Below are 18,998 nucleotides of genomic sequence, written 5' to 3'. Positions count from 1 at the left end.
GGACAGAATTTTCTAACAGATGCAGGTTACATAAGTGTACAGGATCCCATGGAGGCAGAACTTTTTGGCTTTCTACAAGGATGGGAAAGAGCTAACAAGGAGCAGATCCCCATAGGACATGTCTGGTTATGCAACAAGGACCTCTTTCAGCTTTTTATTTCCAAAGACTCTTATATTATTCCTTGGAACCTTATACATAACTTTTTGGTTCTAGCTGACAAAACTGACAACTTTGAAACCATTACTTTCCACTTTTGTAAGCACCCTGCCTGGACCAAGAATCCTCCCCCTATGTAGTCAGTTTAAGTCTTAATATATATGTTTTCTTTCATCAAAAAAAAAAAAACTCAACAGCACGCACCATGCTGTAGGATTCTAGCTTTTCAGGAAGCTTGTAACGCCGGGGTCCAGTTGTCAACAGCAAAGGGTGATGCAGTTCAAGCTGAGTAAGCTTGCTTGGATCTTGGGTTAAGGTAGCAGACAAAATCATTTTCACGAGCCTTGGGCAAGTTTTACCCTTAAAACCCCTTTCAATGCCACTGCAAAAGAAAATAGTATTTAATAAAGAAAGTTAGCACAGGTTTGAAATAAAAATAATATAAGCGAGTAGACTTTTAAACAAAACTAGTATAAGCATAAAAATATCAATTTAGATAACTAGTATGCCAAGATCTTTGTCTCCAGGTTAGCGGGTTTACTACCCTCCTTGATTGCGGAGGAGCAGGGTGCTTTTGTACAGGGGTGGAGCATTCACGATAACATTTCAATTGTCCAAGAGGTCACCCTGGACTTGAATAGGAAGACACGTGGGGGAAATGTGGTGTTGAAGCTAAATATGGCTAAGGGCTATGACAGGTTGGAGTGGAAATTCCTTTTCTTGGTGCTTGCTAGGTTTGGTTTCGCCAAGGCCTGGATAGACTTAATCAGGAAGACCGTGGAGAATTGCTGGTTCTCTATTGTGCTGGGTGGTCAGGCGTCTGGTTTCTTCAAGTCTACAAGGGGTGTACGGCAAGGGGATCCCCTATCCCCGGCGTTATTTATTCTAGCTGAGGAAGTTCTTAGTAGGGGCATTAAGAATTTGTTTGCTGAAGGACGTGCAGCCTACTTCTCGCTTCCGCGCGGATGTCCTGGCATCTCCCATTGTCTATATGCAGATGACACTATCATTTTTAGCAGGGGTTTAAAAACCTCTCTAAAGCAGATCAGCGGTTTTATTAGCAGATATGAGGGTTTTTCAGGGCAACTAGTCAACAAGCAGAAAAGCTGTTTTGTGGTGGGTGACAAGGTCTCGGGGGCTAGAGCCCGTATGGTGGGAGCGGTAACAGGTTTTTTAAGGCAGTCTCTTCCTCTAACTTACCTTGGGGCTCTACTTCATTCGGGCCGGCTGAAAATTAGTTTCTTTGATGATTTGATTGGTAAATTGAGAAGCAGGGTGGCGGGGTGGAAGGGTAAGTTGTTATCTTCAGGGGGACGGGTTACTCTGTTGCGACATGTGTTGTCTTCCATTCCCCTACATGTGCTTGCTACTTTGGAGCCCCCAAAGGCTGTTTTTCGACAGATCTATGGTATTCTGGCTGACTTTCTCTGGGGCAGTTCAGAATGGGGAAAACGCAGGCACTGGGTGTGTTGGCACAAGGTTTGCAATCCTCTTGAGGAAGGAGGGTCGGGGATCAGACTGTTGGAGGAGGTTGGCCTCTCTCTGAGACTGAAGGGCCTCTGGAGGGTCATGTTGGATCGCTCGCTTTGGAGGGATTTTTTCATGGCAAAGTTGCTGAAAAATTGCCATCTCGCCTTGGTTTTCTCTCTTGGGGTGGGCTTCAAATCTTGGAGAAATACTTTGGCTTGCAAGGACACCCTGCTGTCCAGATCTAGGTGGCTCATTGGTACAGGTGACATTCTTTTCTGGTTGGACGATTGGACTGGTAAGGGGCCTTTTATGGATCATGTGGATAATGCACTCCAGATTGACACATCTCTTCGTGTTTATGATGTGTTGGGGGTGGAAGGCGTCTGGGACCAGAATATTTTAGGCCGAATTGACTCTGATGAGGTACGACAGAGAATCCTCCAGGGTGGCTATGTGCTCTCAGGGAAGGAGGATAGGCTGGTTTGGACTCCCTCTAGTGATGGTCGTTTCTTAGTGAAGTCTGTTTGGAATGAGGTGAGAGGTCGCTCGCCTGAGGTTCCCTATTCCAGATGGATTTGGAACCAGACTCTGCCAACAAAAATTGCTTTTTTTACTTGGCAGCTTTTTAATGGTTCGATACCTACGGACGAGTCTGTGATGGAGGTTGGTATTCCCCTGGCTTCAAAGTGCAATTGTTGTGGAAGCCCTAGAAGTGAGTCAACGGATCATTGTCTCGTGTCTGGTGGGACTGCTTCTAGGGTTTGGAGGTTTTTCTCAGGGGTTTTTTATGTCCCAGTTATTCTTGCTCATGATGTTAGAAGCCGGATTTTGCTTTGGCACGAGTCGGCGAGTTGCAAGAGTCTCTCTGACTACATTGCTGGGTTCCTGCCCTCCTTGATTGTGTGGGAGCTTTGGAAGGAAAGGTGCAATAGAAGGCATGGGGCAAGGATGAGATCGGCTCTGAGTATCATTGACAGCATAAGGGCTTGGGTGAGGTGCTTGTCGTTGCCCTCCAAGCTTGGAAGAACTTCAACGATGAGGGGGCAGCAGATTCTAAGTGCCCTTGGGATTGTGGCTCCCTCACCTAGGATAGCTCGGCCTATTCCGGTTTATTGGTGCCCCCCCTTTGTGTCGCTGAAACTGAACGTGGATGGTGCCTGTAGAGGGAACCTTGGTGAAGGTGGAGGGGGAGGGGTTATAAGGGACAGCGAGGGTGTTGTCCTGGCAGCCTTCGCAAATTTCTATGGCCCCTGTCCGAACTCTATTGCTGAGCTGCGTGCTTTGAGGGATGGGTTGAAGTTATGTCAGGATTTGGGCCTTTCTGGGGTGGCGATTAATTCGGATTCTGTCTCCACGGTGCGCATGATCAACCTTAAGAGGTATGGTTTATGGCAGGGATGGTATTGGTTTCAGGAATCTTTGGAGCTGATTGGCTTGAGCAGGCCTTGCATTTCTTTTGCATATAGGGAGAGCAATAGGGCGGCAGACTGGCTGGCAAATCATGCTTGCGATGAAGGGCTCTCCGCCACGTTCTGTCAGGGCAATTTGCCACAGGGAGATTTCCAACGTATCCTAAGGGAAGATAGATCAGGTTTGCCTGTTCTCAGGCAGTAGTGTCCAGGTTCTCATGATTCTTTATTCTTTATTGGGTTAGGGCCTAGGGGTAAGGCGTCATGTCCCCCCCGTGTATTCATTTATTCTTTTTGGAGTTTAATAAAAGTCAAGGGGCTGCCCCGGGTCCCAGGTAATATTCGGGTTTAAAAAAAAAAAGATAACTTGAATTTCTTTTGAAACAGAACAAAAGAAATTGAATTTAAATGTGTATGAAGTGAGTACACATTTGAGAATAACTGCGTAGAGCAATTGGTAGTAGTGTGGTGTGTAAAAGCCCACCCTACCAGGAGGCCTTGGGTTCAAGCCTCCTGATTCTCATCTTCCCTTTCTCCCCCATAGAATAGGTACCTATCTAAAAAAAATTGAGTACACATTTGAAGTAATCGCTACAAGGAAGTAGATACAATTATAAACAAAACAAAACAAATAAAAGGAAATGAGCACAATTCCATCACAAATAATTTAAGTATCTTCTTGGGGGGAGGGGGGGGACTAATAAAAGGGTTCTAACAAAGTCTACTACTCAACTCAGCCTTATCCAAACTAAAAGGGGTTGGCTACATGGATCTTTTTCGCTAATCAACTTTATCCAAAGCCATACTTGTTAGTTGTTACTAGTCCTAAGCTATACATGTCTTCCTCACCACTTCTCCTACAGTCATTTTAGGCTTATCCCAGGCTCTTTTAGCTCCTCCAATCTGAATCATATCACTCCTCAATGTTCAAGGTTTTGCCAAAATTCGGCAAAATAGTACGAAACTCCATGCAATATGCAAAAAGTTCAATGTCTCAGTCGAAATTTCATTGTTAAGGCAAAATTTGTATAACATGTGTGGTTCCGGTCAAAACAATACAAACCTTCAATCTAGAATGATAGTTTTGAACAAAATGGATTAAAATTTTGATCCATTTCGTTGGGTTTGCTGGTTTCGACTCTAAGGTTTGTAGAAACATTGGTTTTTCATGATTTTTTTACCAAATCAATCTCATACAAGCATGGAACATTTTGCTGGGCAGTAGTGAAACGCATTGAAAGAGACGATTTGCTGCATTTGTGAAAGTTTTGTGCAAGATTCAAAGTTGTGTTGAATAGGTCCTATTAGAGAATGTATACAACAACACACATCGTCTATTACCAACCTAGGGTCCAAAGTAACTACCATTTTGGGTGTGCTTTTTTACAATCTAAGGGTTTCACTATGTTTAGAGGGCCTTAAATAGGGTTTCCTAGAAGTTTCGAGAACTAATTTGGCCATTTGGGCCTTGAAACCGTCCATCGAAACCATCCACTGAAACCTTGCAGGTTACAACTGAAATTTTGCAGTTTCGCAATATATTTCGGTTTTCCTTCTTCATCAACTACTAAGATCATATGGAATCAAAGAAGTGAACGCTGCTGGTATCATCAAGCTAATCTGGAAAATTGTTACAAAAAAGAAGAGCATACGGGTTGACTGGATTTATTCGAGCCTCCTTCGCCAGGACTCCATTTGGACCGTTGTGTCCTCATCAGATTCTTCTTGCGTTTGGCGCAAGATCCTCGCTTCCCGCCCTAGGTGCTTCAGGTTATCCACTCTCAGATTGGAGATGATCTCTCATCCCTCCTTTGGCTGGATCATTGGCACCCGAGGGGGATCCTTCTTCACTCTATTTCCCATAGACCTATATATGCCTCAGGCCTCCATAGACTCTCTTTGGTGGCTAACATCTTGGATCAGGATGGCTGGGCTCCTCCCCTTTCTTCCAACCCTATGCTTAACCTTATTAGGAATGAGCTCCACTCAATCTCCAGAAGTCCTATTGGAAGGGGTGATCGTGTTACCTGGTCGGCTAACAACTCTATCTCCTTCACTTCTAAAGCGGCTTGGGATTTCATTCGCCAAAAAGGTCGGTTGGTTACTTGGAGGAAGCTTCTTTGGTTTAAGCATCACATTCCTCGCCATTGTTTCACGGTTTGGAGGGTCTTCACCAACTGCCTTCCCACTCAGTCTTTCCTTCACAATCGCCAGATCTTAGTCCCCCCCTTGTGCTGCCTCTGCTGGAACAATGTGGAAGACTCCGATCATCTTTTCTTTGGCTGCCCTACATCGGCTGCCATTTGGAAAGGCATTTTGTCCAAGTGCTGGCCGACTACTAGAAGAATCCTTCCTTTCTCTCGTGAGTGGATTTGGATTGATATGACTTTCGCAGGCTCCTCTATTTGTGACACTGTCGGAAAGTTGGCCTTCTGTACCACTCTCAACCATATTTGGATAGAGCGTAATATCAGGAAATGGACCTCCAACTCTCAGCCTTATCAGCAGATTTGGGATTCCCTCTCTTTCGAAATTAAACCAAAGTTGTCGTCAGTCCCTCCATCTTCTTGTCCTGACACCCCAAGGAACAAGCTCATTGTTGTCTCCTGGGGTCTCTCTTCTGTTTCTTTAGTTGGCCCAGGTTCCTCTTAGCAAAGGCCTTTGCCTTGTGTTGCTTGTTTTGTTGTAGTCCTTTGGGGCTCTTGTATTCCTCTTCTTTTTGTTATTAAATTCTTTTATTCACCCAAAAAAAAAAAACTACTAAGATCACACCCACACCTGCGACATTATTCTTTCATGGATCAGTTCCTAATTCTAGGCCATACCCACCAACATTCGAACTTTTTTCATCTTTATCCCTCAACCTACATTACTAGCTATGCCAAGAAGAAGAGGTAGAAGACATTTTAAATGAGCAGATCGTGTCTACTCGAGCGGGGGGTATCGGCAGTTCCTCTCTCTCTCTCTCTCTCTCTCTCTCTCTCTCTCTCTCACACACACACACACACAATTTTCTGCACCTGTATTTTGTGTTAGTAGACCTTCCCAAACCTAAATTCCCTCAATCCTTGGACTTGTATTAGATTTCCGAAACCTCTCCTGCACCATCAAGGACCTGTTCATCTTTTGTTCTTCACTTCTTACTGATTTCAAGAACATCAGGCTTTGAGGTTGAGAAAATTGGGCAAACATTCTGTCAGATGGGTTCCGATCGCCATATGCATGCAGCTGTCCTCTCTTTAAGCTCTGCTGTATTTCTAATTTGTTTCTTTCAAGAAATCCTTATCTCTCCGCATAAACAAAACTAAATAATTAAACAAACAAATAACGGGAGTTGTAAACTCACGATCTCCTTATGGTCTTCAAGGAACCAAGTGCTGAAGGAGTAAATGATCTGGCATGGGGAAACAGGGCGTCCTCACTTGAGCGTGTTAGCTGAAGTACAGTAGGCAGCCAGGATTGATATGCCTCTCTTAGCAACCGATCTGTTTCATCAACTACCTGGTAATCTCAACAGCTTCATTATATGCTTTTAAAAAAAAACAAATTCAGCAGATGTAAAGATTGCTCTAAGAATTATATAATGAGCAGAAGATCCATTTTATGGATTTAAACATACAAATCCATCACTCTTCAATGTCCAATTGGATTATCATATGACAGACGTACGAAAGGTGCATAATCACTGCATCAATCTGACTTTGTATCCATAAAGTTGGACCATAAGATTAAGTTCTTAAAATTAGGTGATCAACATGTAGTTTGAACCTCTTAAGTCTGATTTTGGTGTGCTCCTAACACAAGCAGTGGAAAACAATTGGATTGATCTGGATCAAGAAACATAAGTACATCAAAGGTAGAGCTCCAATTTATTAGAGCATAATAGACAAGTGGGTCTAGAACATTTCCACAACCTTTCATGTTATATATATATATTAACTAGAATAAAATCAGAATGCCATGTTTAAAAAACCTTTTCTTATGTGAGCTTAAAAAAAGTCACTAGTGGAATATAATCAAGAATTCTTTTCCTATGTGAGCTTAAGAAAAGTCCAAAGTTGAATATAGAATATAATTAGTCATCATAAACAAAAACCATTCTTGAAATGGCATGAGTTCTCTTAAAGAAATGAACTTCCCCAATCAAATGTTTAGAATGGCTGTGCTCTAATCAGACAATAGATTCAACCTAGGAACCATCCTAATACCAGAAGGAGAAACATATGCCAGGTTAGATATTATGGGTATTTGTCCCTTCAATTACTATTCCAGGGCTATCCACAGCGACTTCACAGCCCTGCCATTATGGGAATTTGTCCCTCCAATTAATATTCCAGGGCTATCCACAGTGTTTTCACAGCAGATATGGCTCTGCTAAGGCGGGGAAATGACGAAACTAAATTATATTACAACTTCAGTCTCGGAATTTGCTCACAACACCAAAACTACAACAAAAAAAAAAAAAGTCCAGTATAGGACAATAATAAGAGCTACCCTCAGTAACATGATCAGCTACTTACAAGATAAGTAAGATGCTCCAGAGTAAAACCATTTGTGGCGTTGACATGGTCCATCAGCCTCCCTGGGGTTGCCACCAAAATATCCACTGAACCTTGTGGTTTTATCCAAAGATCTTCAGGATCATAACAGATGCCTGCCTCAAGCTTAGGCCTCTTTATAAGCTCTGCAATTTCATCTGCTATAGAAGATTGTCCAACTGCCAAACCTACAGATAAGCCAACTGAGGGTGCAATAGCAGCAAAAACTTCCTTAACCTGAACCAAGAAAAAATTGGAGGATTACATCTTTTCTCAAACCAATTAATTAACCAAAACAGGTAATGAAATAACTTTAATGTTCGACCATTACTAAGATAAGAAACCAACTCCTATAGTGACTTAAAAAACATAAGTATCTACCTCTTCAAAGCATGCAGTAGTCTATGAAACTTGGAAACTACCATGTGGCTTGCCAATGGACAAAATACCAGGTGCCCTCAACTGAGTCTATTTAACTGCCACTATCCCTAGTTATTCTGCAGGGATCACGACCTGCCACGTGGGAGTACATAGGCAGATTGCACCCATCTCATCAAACACAATTTCAGCCCCAAATTGATATAGAAAGTAGCTCAAAGTTCAATCCAAGTTTCAAAAAATTATGTGCCACAGAGGCAAGAGAAACAAATAATATAAAATGGAATCTTTATAATTTTGAGAAACTCCCCCACCCTTTGGGGCCTAAATTTTACTAGTAAGATAGAAGCAGGGTCTTCTATCACATGGACCCACCCATGTAATGCCACACAGCAGGCTGTCAAGCGTAATCTGACAGTCGCTAGGCAAAGTGAGAATTAAGATTTCCCGGGATAGTGTGAGCTCGTCGAGGCTGCTTTGGGTGGCTGCAAACGCGTTGTTTTTTGTTGGGGCTTTTGCCCTCCTTTTTGCAAGTTCTTGCCATTTTTGGTAGAGCTTTGTAATTGGGTCATGCCTGTTTGTATCCTCTCACCCCCCCCCCCCCCCCGCTTCTTTCCTTTAATTATGAAATTTTTATTCACCCAAAAAAAGATTTCCCTTCTGTCAATCCTATATAAACCGAATCACATAATAAAATTTCCCAAAATAAGTGTCTAAATACAACAACAAAAAATTTGGGTATATACATATATCCTTCAAGAGCAATGTAATATGTAGACATAATACTTTGGCACTTCTAGAATAGAAGTACCCTTCCCGGTTAAAATAAATACTCAACAGCTCACTAAGGCCTTGTTCAAACTATTTGGAAATCAGTTATGCAAGTCCTATTATCCCATTCCACTCCAAGCAGCACAAGAAAATGTAGTTCTGGTTAGAGAGCATCTTTACAAGAGAAAACAGGACAAAGAAAGAAGATATAAATAAATTGGAGATAAACCAATATCTTAAAAGAAAAATTATCAATCCAACAAAAGGAGAAGGAAACAAACAAGAAGCGAAAAGCTTGATTATACACCTGCAATGCCAAATCACGAGTAGGCAGCACCACTAAAGCACGTAAACATTTGACAGTACGAGTTGAAAGCATTTGCACTATAGGTAAAGCATAAGCCAGAGTTTTCCCACTTCCTGTTGGTGAATTTATACAAAGATCTCGATCAAAAGAACCTGGTCCAATTGTCTCTTGCCACACGGCTACCTGTACTGGAAAGAGTGAATTAACACCCATTTTCTGCAAAGCCTCCTCCAATCTGAACCAGTACATGGACAATTAAGCATCAAAACAATGATTGAACACTACTTATAAGCATCTGAGATTCGGAGAAAGGGAAGGAAAAAAAACCATGATGTCTCCTTCAATCATGAGATTATTAAGTAGATATTAATAAATGAGTAGAATTACACATAAGCAACTAATAAGAGTCATTGTTTATGTCTGTGAGACTGACTGGTATAACCAACACTTAGCAGTATGGTGATGCTGTTAGGATGACTACAAGGCCTAGTAAAGTATCCTTTAGAAACACTATATCATATAAAAAGTCCAAGGCAGATAGCACAGTTATTTTTAACGATACTTACAATTTTTTTCTGCCAAAAAGAACTAATGCAGGAGCAAGATCAGATGTGCAATGTAATTTGATCTCAAAATCGAAGTCTTGGATTTGAAATTGTTAATTAGGAGCATTGCAATTCCATGGGCCCAAACTACAGAATAATTTAAATTAAAAGTAGTCTAGTTTTATATTTGTTTGCAGGGCCCAATACTTAGACGTGTAGGGGATAGTATTAGTTTTGTTTGTTAGTAATTTTCTTAGAAATGATCTGTCCAACTCTTGAAGTCGTGTCTAAGAGTCCTAATGTTACAAGTAGCAATCAAACTACTGCACATGCTAAGCAATCAAACTACTGTGCGGGATACCGCACAACGGCTCTCATGCGTCACGTTCATTCTGTATTGTTTGCAGTTCCCCGGACGGCATGAATGTGGGTGGGCAGAAAACCTAGTATACCCTTCTTCTAATAGTAGGCAGCTACACCTGTAAGAGGTGGGTGTTAACCGGCGGAATAATAGTAGGGGTTGTGTCTCCAACCAGCCACTGGGGATGAGAAAGGTGATTGCTTGGTTGGTCTACGATCAGCTCGACCAAAAGTTGCCAGCTAGGCAGTTTAACAACTCACAATTTCTAGTCAAATCCATTTTAAAATCCCTCATAGGGGGTGGTTACATATTTATAGAAAATAATTTAGTTTCCCAATACATATCTAATGAGGACTCTAAGAAGGAAGCTAACTTAAGGCTGAGTTTCTCTACGACCCTTCTCTCCCGGTTCCATTGAAAGCTAATTTCCTTATCCTAAATCTTACTATTCTTCTTCCATACTTTATCTCCTCCATAACATTCTTCGATCACTCTCCTCCCAATTGCTTCCTTCAATTTCTATTATTTGGATTGTCAAATTCCTGATTTTATTCTAGGAAAATACTTACCGAGATATGATAATTCTCCATTGAAATCTGAACCATTATATCTAGATTCAGACCTGGCCATATCTACCATCTAATTGGATTCTTCTTCCTACCATCATTAAGTAAGCCTACGACCTACATATCCATCAATCGATCTGGTATCAGTTCAGTATCAGAGAAAGGTTTAAAGTATCGGTATCGGGTATCGTATCGGAAGGGTGATATTAAGAGATGTATCGTATCGAAGAGGTGCAAGATACGCTAAAGATAGTATGAAAATGGTTAACAAACATATGGAAATACTTAGGATATATGCAGAATACAGTTTTGAAGTATAAAACTGTATAAATAAGCAATCTGTAAAATATAGCATGTACAAAAAGGACAACAAAGAACAACGAGACAAGTGCATCCAATTAATTATATAAAAGATGAGGTTTCTTACATGTACTAATACCAAATTCTAAAGATATGATACATATCGGTTAGTACTGGAGGATACGGTAGGATACTTAAAACCTTGACCTAAAGATTTTCACCATGGCATATCGATAAATAACTCTCTATCATAGCGAGTTTCGATAACATTGACTGTATATTAAAAGGGAAGAATGTTATATATGAGAATTACAGTTACATAGCCTTTAATGCAAAAACAGTAGAGAAAGGAGGTCGAGTTCTTGAATATCAGGAGCTAAGGATTGAAGCTAAGGATTGATCGACGATCCAATCGAAGATGAAGAGCCTGCTGTGGAAAGTTATGTTGAAGAGAAAATTGAGATTATCCATGCGGAAATCGAACATGTGAAATTTATTCTTTCCTAAAAGATCTCCAACATCAAGAATCTAATGGTCGTTGAATTTGTTCAAGTTTGCGCAAAGCGTTGAATCAACACCAAAATAAAGCAGAAAGTTATAAGTGCTGATCATGTGGCGAAGTTTATCGCCCACTTCAAGACTCGATGACAAGTCTTTTCCAACCACGAGGGAATAATGTAAGAGCAAAATCAGATGTATTTGATGTGGTTTGATCTCAAAATCAAGGTCTTAGAGTTGTATTTGTTAATTGAGAGTATTGTAATAATGAGTCGAACTATAGGCTAATTTTAAATTTGTAGTAGTTTAGTTTTGAATTTGTTTGTCGGGTCCAATTGTTAAACATGTAAGGAAGTGGTATTAGTTTTCTTTTGTTAGTAGTTTACACTGTCCAACTCATGGGCTTTAAGTGTTAGTCCTAGAGTCCTAACGTTAGAAGTTAAGTTAGCTTCCTTTATACAGTCATTATTAGATAGGTAATAGGATTTTCTTTTATTTCTTTCCTATAAAGATGTAACCACCCCTCCCACAAGGGATTTTTGGAATGGATTTGATTTGTAATTGTTAGTTGTTAAACTGCCTAGCTGGCTACTCTCTCTGCAAGTTACCCCCCCTCCATCTTCCTTCCATTGAAACCTAACATCCTGATTATACTTATGATTTTACATACAAATGTTGAAGGATGACCCATCGACCCAACCCATGACCCCGATACATTAAAGTGTCCAGGTTCATTATGCACATGTTTAATGTGTCAATTGTGTGTTTGTTTGCAATCATACCATATTTGTAATATTCCCAAGATTATAAATAAAGTGGTGGCCTCTGTCTCATTGACAAACCAATCTATTCTCTCCTATTCTCTCTTCTCGAAAAATGGTATCAGAGTGAATCCTCTTTTTTTCTTCTTTTTTTTTTACAAAAAGGGTACTCGCCGCCACCACCAAGGCTTCGGTCTCTTGGTTCAGCATGGTTGACTGAACATGTGATCATGCATGTCGCACAATGCTAACCGTCCCTGACCACTGACCATCAACCACTGCTTGCCGCCGCCGCTGCCGCTGCCGCCATGGTGTTTTCTGTCGCTGCCACCCCTGCGGCCTATGTCGCCCTCAACTAGGGCCCTTTTTTTTTCACGCCACTCTTGTCAGCAAGCACCTGCTGGTCTGCCACCAGCCTTGCTGGTCCCCTTTTCTGGCCCCGCCAGCCTTGCCCGTGCCTTGCTGGTCCCGTATTAGTTCTCCTAGTCTGCTCTATGCACCCTGTTGGTCCTCTCAGCCGCAGCTACGCCGACTGCCCAGCAATATTTTTCTTGTTGCTGACTTCCTTGCTTGCTGCCTTGGTGTTTATTGGCCTTTCTACAGCCCTTTTTTGTGCTGCTTCTGCTTCTCCCTTCTTGTGAGTTCTATCTCCTTCAACTATAGTGTTTTTGGATGGTTTTAATGGGGGATTCTATCACATATACTGTTACTTGAAGCGGTGAACTGAGTCACCCTATTGCTCCTCAACAACGTCCTACTCTACAACCCGGCCCCACTAAGTTGAATGGATCGAATTACAGAGCATGGTCTCGCGCCTGCCTCCTTACCATTCGTGGCAATCATTTTTTGGGGCTATACTAATGGTGATACCCCTATGCCCAATGACTCTCCAGCCAAGGACAATTGGTTAGCTAATGACGCCTTGATCATGTCATTTTTGTTGAACTCCACGGAATCCTTCAATAGTTCTTTGTCTTTTCTCAACTCAGCCAAGGAATTATGGGACGCTACAAAGAATACTTATGGTCAAGCCAGCAATTATGCCCAAATTTATGACATTCGTCGTCAAGCTCAGGAAACTAAACAGAAGGATCTCTTTGTGTCTGCCTATTATTCTGCCTTGATGGCTTTATGGCAACTAGGGCTGCAACAGGGTCGGGTTGGGCCGGGCTTTATAGAACCCTAGCCCAAACCTAAGTCTCCTTAGCTGGGCCCAGGCCCGACCCGACCCTGACTCAGGGCCTGAAAAGTCCAACCCTGACCCGCCCTCAGGGTCTGGTAGGGCTGACCCTGATTGGTCCTGATCATGGGAAGAAGGAAGGAAATGCATGATCTGGAATGGGTAGGGGAGCAAATTATCAATTTTACATAAAATAACACTATAATAAAATGTATTATATCACTTTTTATCTTCACATATAATATATTATATAACAAAATGTGGGTGAAGTTAAAGTTTATAATATATATATTATATCAATATATATTTTATAGTGCAACTTAAAACAAGGTCGGGGCGGGCTAGGCCAGGCTTAGCCGAGGCCTCAACCCTGGCCCCCCCTGACTCAGGACCAGAAATTTCTAGCCCTGACCCGCCCTCAGGACCAAATATCTCAGCCCAGACCCTGTTCGAGCTCAAGGCAGGCCAAGGCGGGTTCGGGCCGACAGGGCCAAACTTGCACCCCTAATGGCATCAATTGGACTTCTATCACCCTGTTACCATGACCAGCCCTACTGATGCTGCCACATTTGTGAAGGAACATGAAATGGAACAAGTCTATACTTTCCTCACTGGTCTTAATCCAAAGTATGATCAGATAAGGATTCAAGTTTTCAACAGGAGTACCTTTCCAACTTTACTTGAAGCCTATAATATGATTCAGCATGAGGATCACCGTCGTATTGTCCTGATGCCTCCTACGGCACCTCCTTGGTCTGCTCTTGTTACTACACCACAGACGTCTTTACCTGTGGATAGTGCTAGTTCAGTCAGTAAAGTTGGTTCTACTCGTTCTCCAGTTCAATGTGACTACTGTGGATGCCCTCATCATACTAGAGACTTGCGGGAAATTACATGGTCGTCCCATAGGAGGCGAAAAGGGCATGAAAGTTGGTTCTGCTCGTCCTCCGGCTCAAGCACACTTGACTGAAACTTCTGAGGCTACTAGTACTTTACCTATGTTTGCAGAACAACCTGTAACTCAGCTCCAACAAATGATGACCCAACTTGGCACTTCCTCTGCTATCATGGCTTCCTCTCCATCCCCTGCTTCACATTTAGCCTAGTCAAGTATTTTTCTTGCGTCTTCCAATACTGATTCTTCGTGGCCACTTGATTCTGGAGCCTCGGATCATATAACCAGCTCATCGGACCTGTTTACCTCTTATACCCCTTGTTCGAGCAAAGATAAGGTTTCGGTCGCTGATGGTTCACTATTTGTTATTTCTAGTAAAGGGTCTATCTCTTACACTTGTAGTATTTCTTTATCTTCTGTCTTACATGTTCCCAATCTTTGTGCCAACTTGCATTCCATTCACCGTCATACTACTGACCTTAATTGTTTTGTTCACTTCTTTTTTTCTCATTGTGTTTTTCAAGACCTTGCAACTAGGTAACGATTGGATATGGTAGAGTGTGGGAACCAGGTCTTACTATTGCTCCCTCCCCGGTTTCAGCTCATATTACCCGTGAAGACGGTGCTCTCCAACAGCTCCATCAGTGGCATTGTCGTCTCGGTCACCCCTCTTTTTATATTTTACCTCGTTTGTTTCCTTCTTTAGTCAAACAATGTAACTTGGATCACTTTAACTATGAAATCTGTGAAGTTGCTAAGCACACTCGGTCCTCATATTTTTTAGTGATAATAAAAGCTTGATTCATTTCTATATTATTCACTCTAACTTATGGGGTCCTTTTGAATAGTTGCTCGGGGTGGGTTTCGATGGTTTATCACTTTTATTGATAATTGTACTCGATTAACTTGGGTCTATCTTCTTTGGTCCAAATCCAAAGCCTTCACCCGTTTTCAGTCTTTTAACAAGATGATCCAAACTCAATTCAATGCCCAAGTTAAAGTCCTTCGCAGTGACAATGGGACGTACATTGATGGTTATTTTCTTCAGTATCTTGATACACATGGAATTCTCTCCCAAACCTCATGTGTCCGCACACTTGAGCAAAATGGTATCCCCGAACGAAAGAACCGCCATCTTCTGGAGGTCACTCGCCCTCTGATGTTTACCACTCAGGTTCCTAAGTGTTTTTGGGGTTAATATTGTGTTTACTGCTGCCTTTCTTATTAATAGGGTTCCTTCTGCTGCCCTTGATTTCCAAACACCAGTCAACCAGCTTCTTGATCCCACCATTGCTTCTCATCTTCCTCCTCGTATTTTTGGGTGTGCATGCTTTGCCCACAACCCTTCCCCTTCTCGATCAAAACTTGACCTAAGGGCTTTCAAGTGCATCTTCCTTGGGTATTCTGCTTCTCAAAAAGGTTATAAGTGTTATAATCCTCCTTGCAAAAAATTGTTTGTTACAATGGACGTGAATTTTCATGAGGATGAACCTTATTACCAGTCTTCTCTTCAGGGGGAAAGAAGACAGAGAAGAAACATAGAAGGGGATAATGACTATAACTAAGTGTTTGTCTTGTGTCTTAAGTATATGAAATATCTGAAGTAAATGAAATACAAAATCATTTGCTTAAATGATATTAGGCATAAATAAGTGTTTGTCCTGTGTCTGTCCTGGTTTCTGCCATATGTAATTGTCTGTCCTGGTTTCCCACTAAGTGAAACTCCTATTTGGACTTTGTTTTTGCAAAATCTGACTGTCATTGTGTTTAAATGGACTAAAATAGGCTGAGTATCATGTTCCAGACCCAAACTAGGTCTAAAACCCACTGAAACAAGCCTTCGAGTTGAAAAAAAAAATAAAAACACCAACTCGACCGAGATCTCGAGTCAACTCGGTTTTTCCCATGGTCGAAACCTGGTCAAGTTCCGAGTTTTAGTTCCATGTAGAGAAGACCTACGCTCCAGACCGCATGTCCAACATGTCGTCAAGCCATGGAATGGGGAACCGGTACTTGACAGCTATTTTATTTATCGCCCTGCTGTCCACACACATCCACCATGATCCATCCTTCTTGGAAGTAAGCAAAGCTGGTACAACACATGGGCTTAAACTTTCCACAATAAAACCCTTTTGAAGCAGCTCATTAACCTGCCGTTTGAGCTCATTATGCTCCGTAGGACTGAGGCGATAAGCTGATAAATTTGGTAGCACTGAACCGGGTACCAAATCAATGGCATGTTGGATATCCTTTATTGGCGGTAGTTCATCTGGCAGCTCATCAGGAACCAAATCAGAAAAATCAGACAGTAACTCTTTGATGGATGGGGAAAGTGTTACCTCATGCTGTGGAGTAACTTCCTTAGTAACAAGAGCTAATACCAGTCCTGTATCATGGCTTGTGTGTAAAAATTCCTTGTGAGGAACAGCCAGCAGCTCCTTGTATTGTACAGTCAGCACCTTATTCTCATCAGCGCTGCTCTTTTGGCTGGTCCTCAAAGCTCTCCATTAGCGCAGCTCCGGGTACATTAATTGGATGGAAGACGGTGTGAGCTCCCCTGAACTGGAATACACACTGATTTTTCCTCCCACAAACCATGACATCATTGTCATACATCCATGGTCTACCAAACAAAACATCAGTGAGGCGCATAGGGATCACATCACACCATATCTCTTCCTCATACCTATGAAGTTTCAGCGGTACAGAACAGCACTGATTTACTTCCAAGGTGTTACCGTTCAGCAAGGATACTTTATATGGTTGAGGATGCTTCTCCACCTTCAAGTTTGCCCTCTTCACAAAGGCGTCCAAAGTGACATTGACGCAGCTGCCACTGTCAACTATCACCTGCGTATTTTTGTCACGTAACTTCATGCGGCTGTAAAAGATACAAGTGTGCCGCCAATCTTCTCCTTTGGTTTTCAGCTACTAATATACGGCTGACTACATGAACGCCATACATACCTTCAGCAGTAGTGTCATCCTCATCAAATTCAGCTCCACCATAATCAGCATCATCGAATGGGTATCTTCCTCCTCCGGTGCTCAGCAACAGCATTTACTGTTTGACGGAGTGGACAATACTAAGAATAATGTCCAATTTCTTGACAATGGAAACATTGTGCCTGGTTGCCACCAGTCATAGGAGCCTTACCTTCGTCTTGTCGGGTAAAGGTTGTGGGTTGATTAGGGGCTGTTGCAGCATGTTTATGTGCTGGAAAATTCTTCTTATTCTCCCCAGTCTGATAACCAAACCTCTTGTTATTGGAAGCCAATAACTGTTCAGCACGTAGGGCCTTCTCAAAGCAGTCTCTAACATTTACCACATCAACAACGCCAATGGCCCTATTAATTTCAGGCTTGAGACCCAATCTGAATCATGACAGGACTTGAAATCTCTCTCCCTAATTCCTGTACGAGAAGATAGAGAATTGAACTGCTCCATATACTCCGCAACTGTTAAATTCCCTTGACGAAGAGAATATAATTTGTCTTGTAGTTGTGCTCTAAAAGTGGGTGGCAAATACTTGTCCCGCAACTCTTCTTTCATCTCCTCCCATGTGGCAGGTGCTCTTCCACAATCTTCTAACTCATACTCATGAGTTCTCCACCACTCACGTGCAGCTCCAACTAGCTTTGTCCATGCTAACTTCATCTTTCGCGCTTCCGAAATTTTGTACCAATCAAAGTAGTCGTCTAACGCTGCCAACCAGTAATAGAACACTTGGGTATCATGTTTTCCCAAGTAGTCCTTGAGTTCAAGCTTAACCTTTTGAGAATCACCAATGTGCCTATGAAGTGTGGGCTGATCAGTGATCACCAGTAAAATAACTCCGTAGATGCTCTTCAAAGGTTGGCTATAATGTTGGAATCCTTTGTGGGTCTCTTCCTACACCCCTCCGGTTAGGAAAATTGGTGCAGAGTGGGCCGTCTGGACTTCTTCATCTAATGGAAGGTTGGTGGCATTATTAGGGGCAGCAACTCTAGCCTCCATTGTTGAGAGTCTCTCATCCATAAGCTTCTGGCTCTCAGTGATCTGGTTACTCAGTTTGGTAAACATCTCCAGCATAACTGCCATGGGATCAGGACCAGAAGGTCCAGAATTATTGTTCCCTGTCATGGGCTCTGATACCAATTAATGTAAGACTAGAATGAAGGTTCAACCAGTCCCAAAACAGGATCTGGAATTAAGGGAACTGGATCAGTCGATGGGTTAGGGCTGGAAAAACAGGGTTTAATGGGATTTAGGAGATTTCTTGTGGAAGGCGATCTGCAGGTCAGATGGGGCTAAGGATAGGACCGAGTGGTGTTTTATGGTAGGGAAAAGGATGCCCAAAAGATGGGAGAAAGTTAATGGTTGGATTGGTCAGGGGGTTGAGGGAATGGAATTAGAAGGTTAGTCTAAAAGTAGAAGGTAACCTGAGAATGAAGGTCTGGACAGCAGCAATGGAACTCGATTGAAGAGAAGAGACTTTTGAAGGCTTGAAGACTTGCAGGAAATGAAAATCAGCAACAAGAAAGAACCTCCTGGACTTCCCACCGCAAGGAGTCAGTAGGATCCAACACTAGCTCCTCTCTCCAAGGATTGAACACCAAGTACAGCTTCATGGAAGCAAAACTTGCATAACAGCAGAGACATTGTTTAGAATCAAATCGTGGGCTTCTTGCCCTCCTGGGTTGCTTTTATTAACCGAGGATAAGAGGGAAAGGGTTCAAAATTGGAAAGTCTCAAAATTAGAAACTTCCATTTTGGAACTTACTTGAGATACAAGGCACTATCAGCCCAAATAAATCATGGCTGATGTGAGACTAACTTCTCTACCAACAACTTAAATAAATAAAAGGACTTAACTAATCTA

The 18,998-nt window shown here is 42.1% G+C and overlaps 1 protein-coding gene across 2 annotated transcripts in view; it reads right to left on the bottom strand.

Moving 5' to 3' along the window:
• Window positions 1-18,998, bottom strand: part of LOC122644675 (DEAD-box ATP-dependent RNA helicase 1) — a 72,264-nt gene that overhangs the window by 42,538 nt on the left and 10,728 nt on the right. For both annotated transcript variants that reach the window (XM_043838067.1, XM_043838066.1), the window contains exons 2-5: window positions 9,031-9,265; window positions 7,557-7,811; window positions 6,383-6,537; window positions 362-539 (exon numbers count right to left, since the gene is read on the bottom strand). In XM_043838067.1, the coding sequence (XP_043694002.1) occupies window positions 362-539; window positions 6,383-6,537; window positions 7,557-7,811; window positions 9,031-9,265 (823 nt within the window). The remainder of the gene's footprint in view (window positions 1-361; window positions 540-6,382; window positions 6,538-7,556; window positions 7,812-9,030; window positions 9,266-18,998) is intronic.

Source organism: Telopea speciosissima, chromosome 11, assembly GCF_018873765.1.
Source record: "Telopea speciosissima isolate NSW1024214 ecotype Mountain lineage chromosome 11, Tspe_v1, whole genome shotgun sequence".
Taxonomy (NCBI): Eukaryota; Viridiplantae; Streptophyta; class Magnoliopsida; order Proteales; family Proteaceae; genus Telopea; species Telopea speciosissima.
Note: the sequence above shows the minus strand (reverse complement) of the source record. Positions and strands in the feature narration are given on the sequence as shown.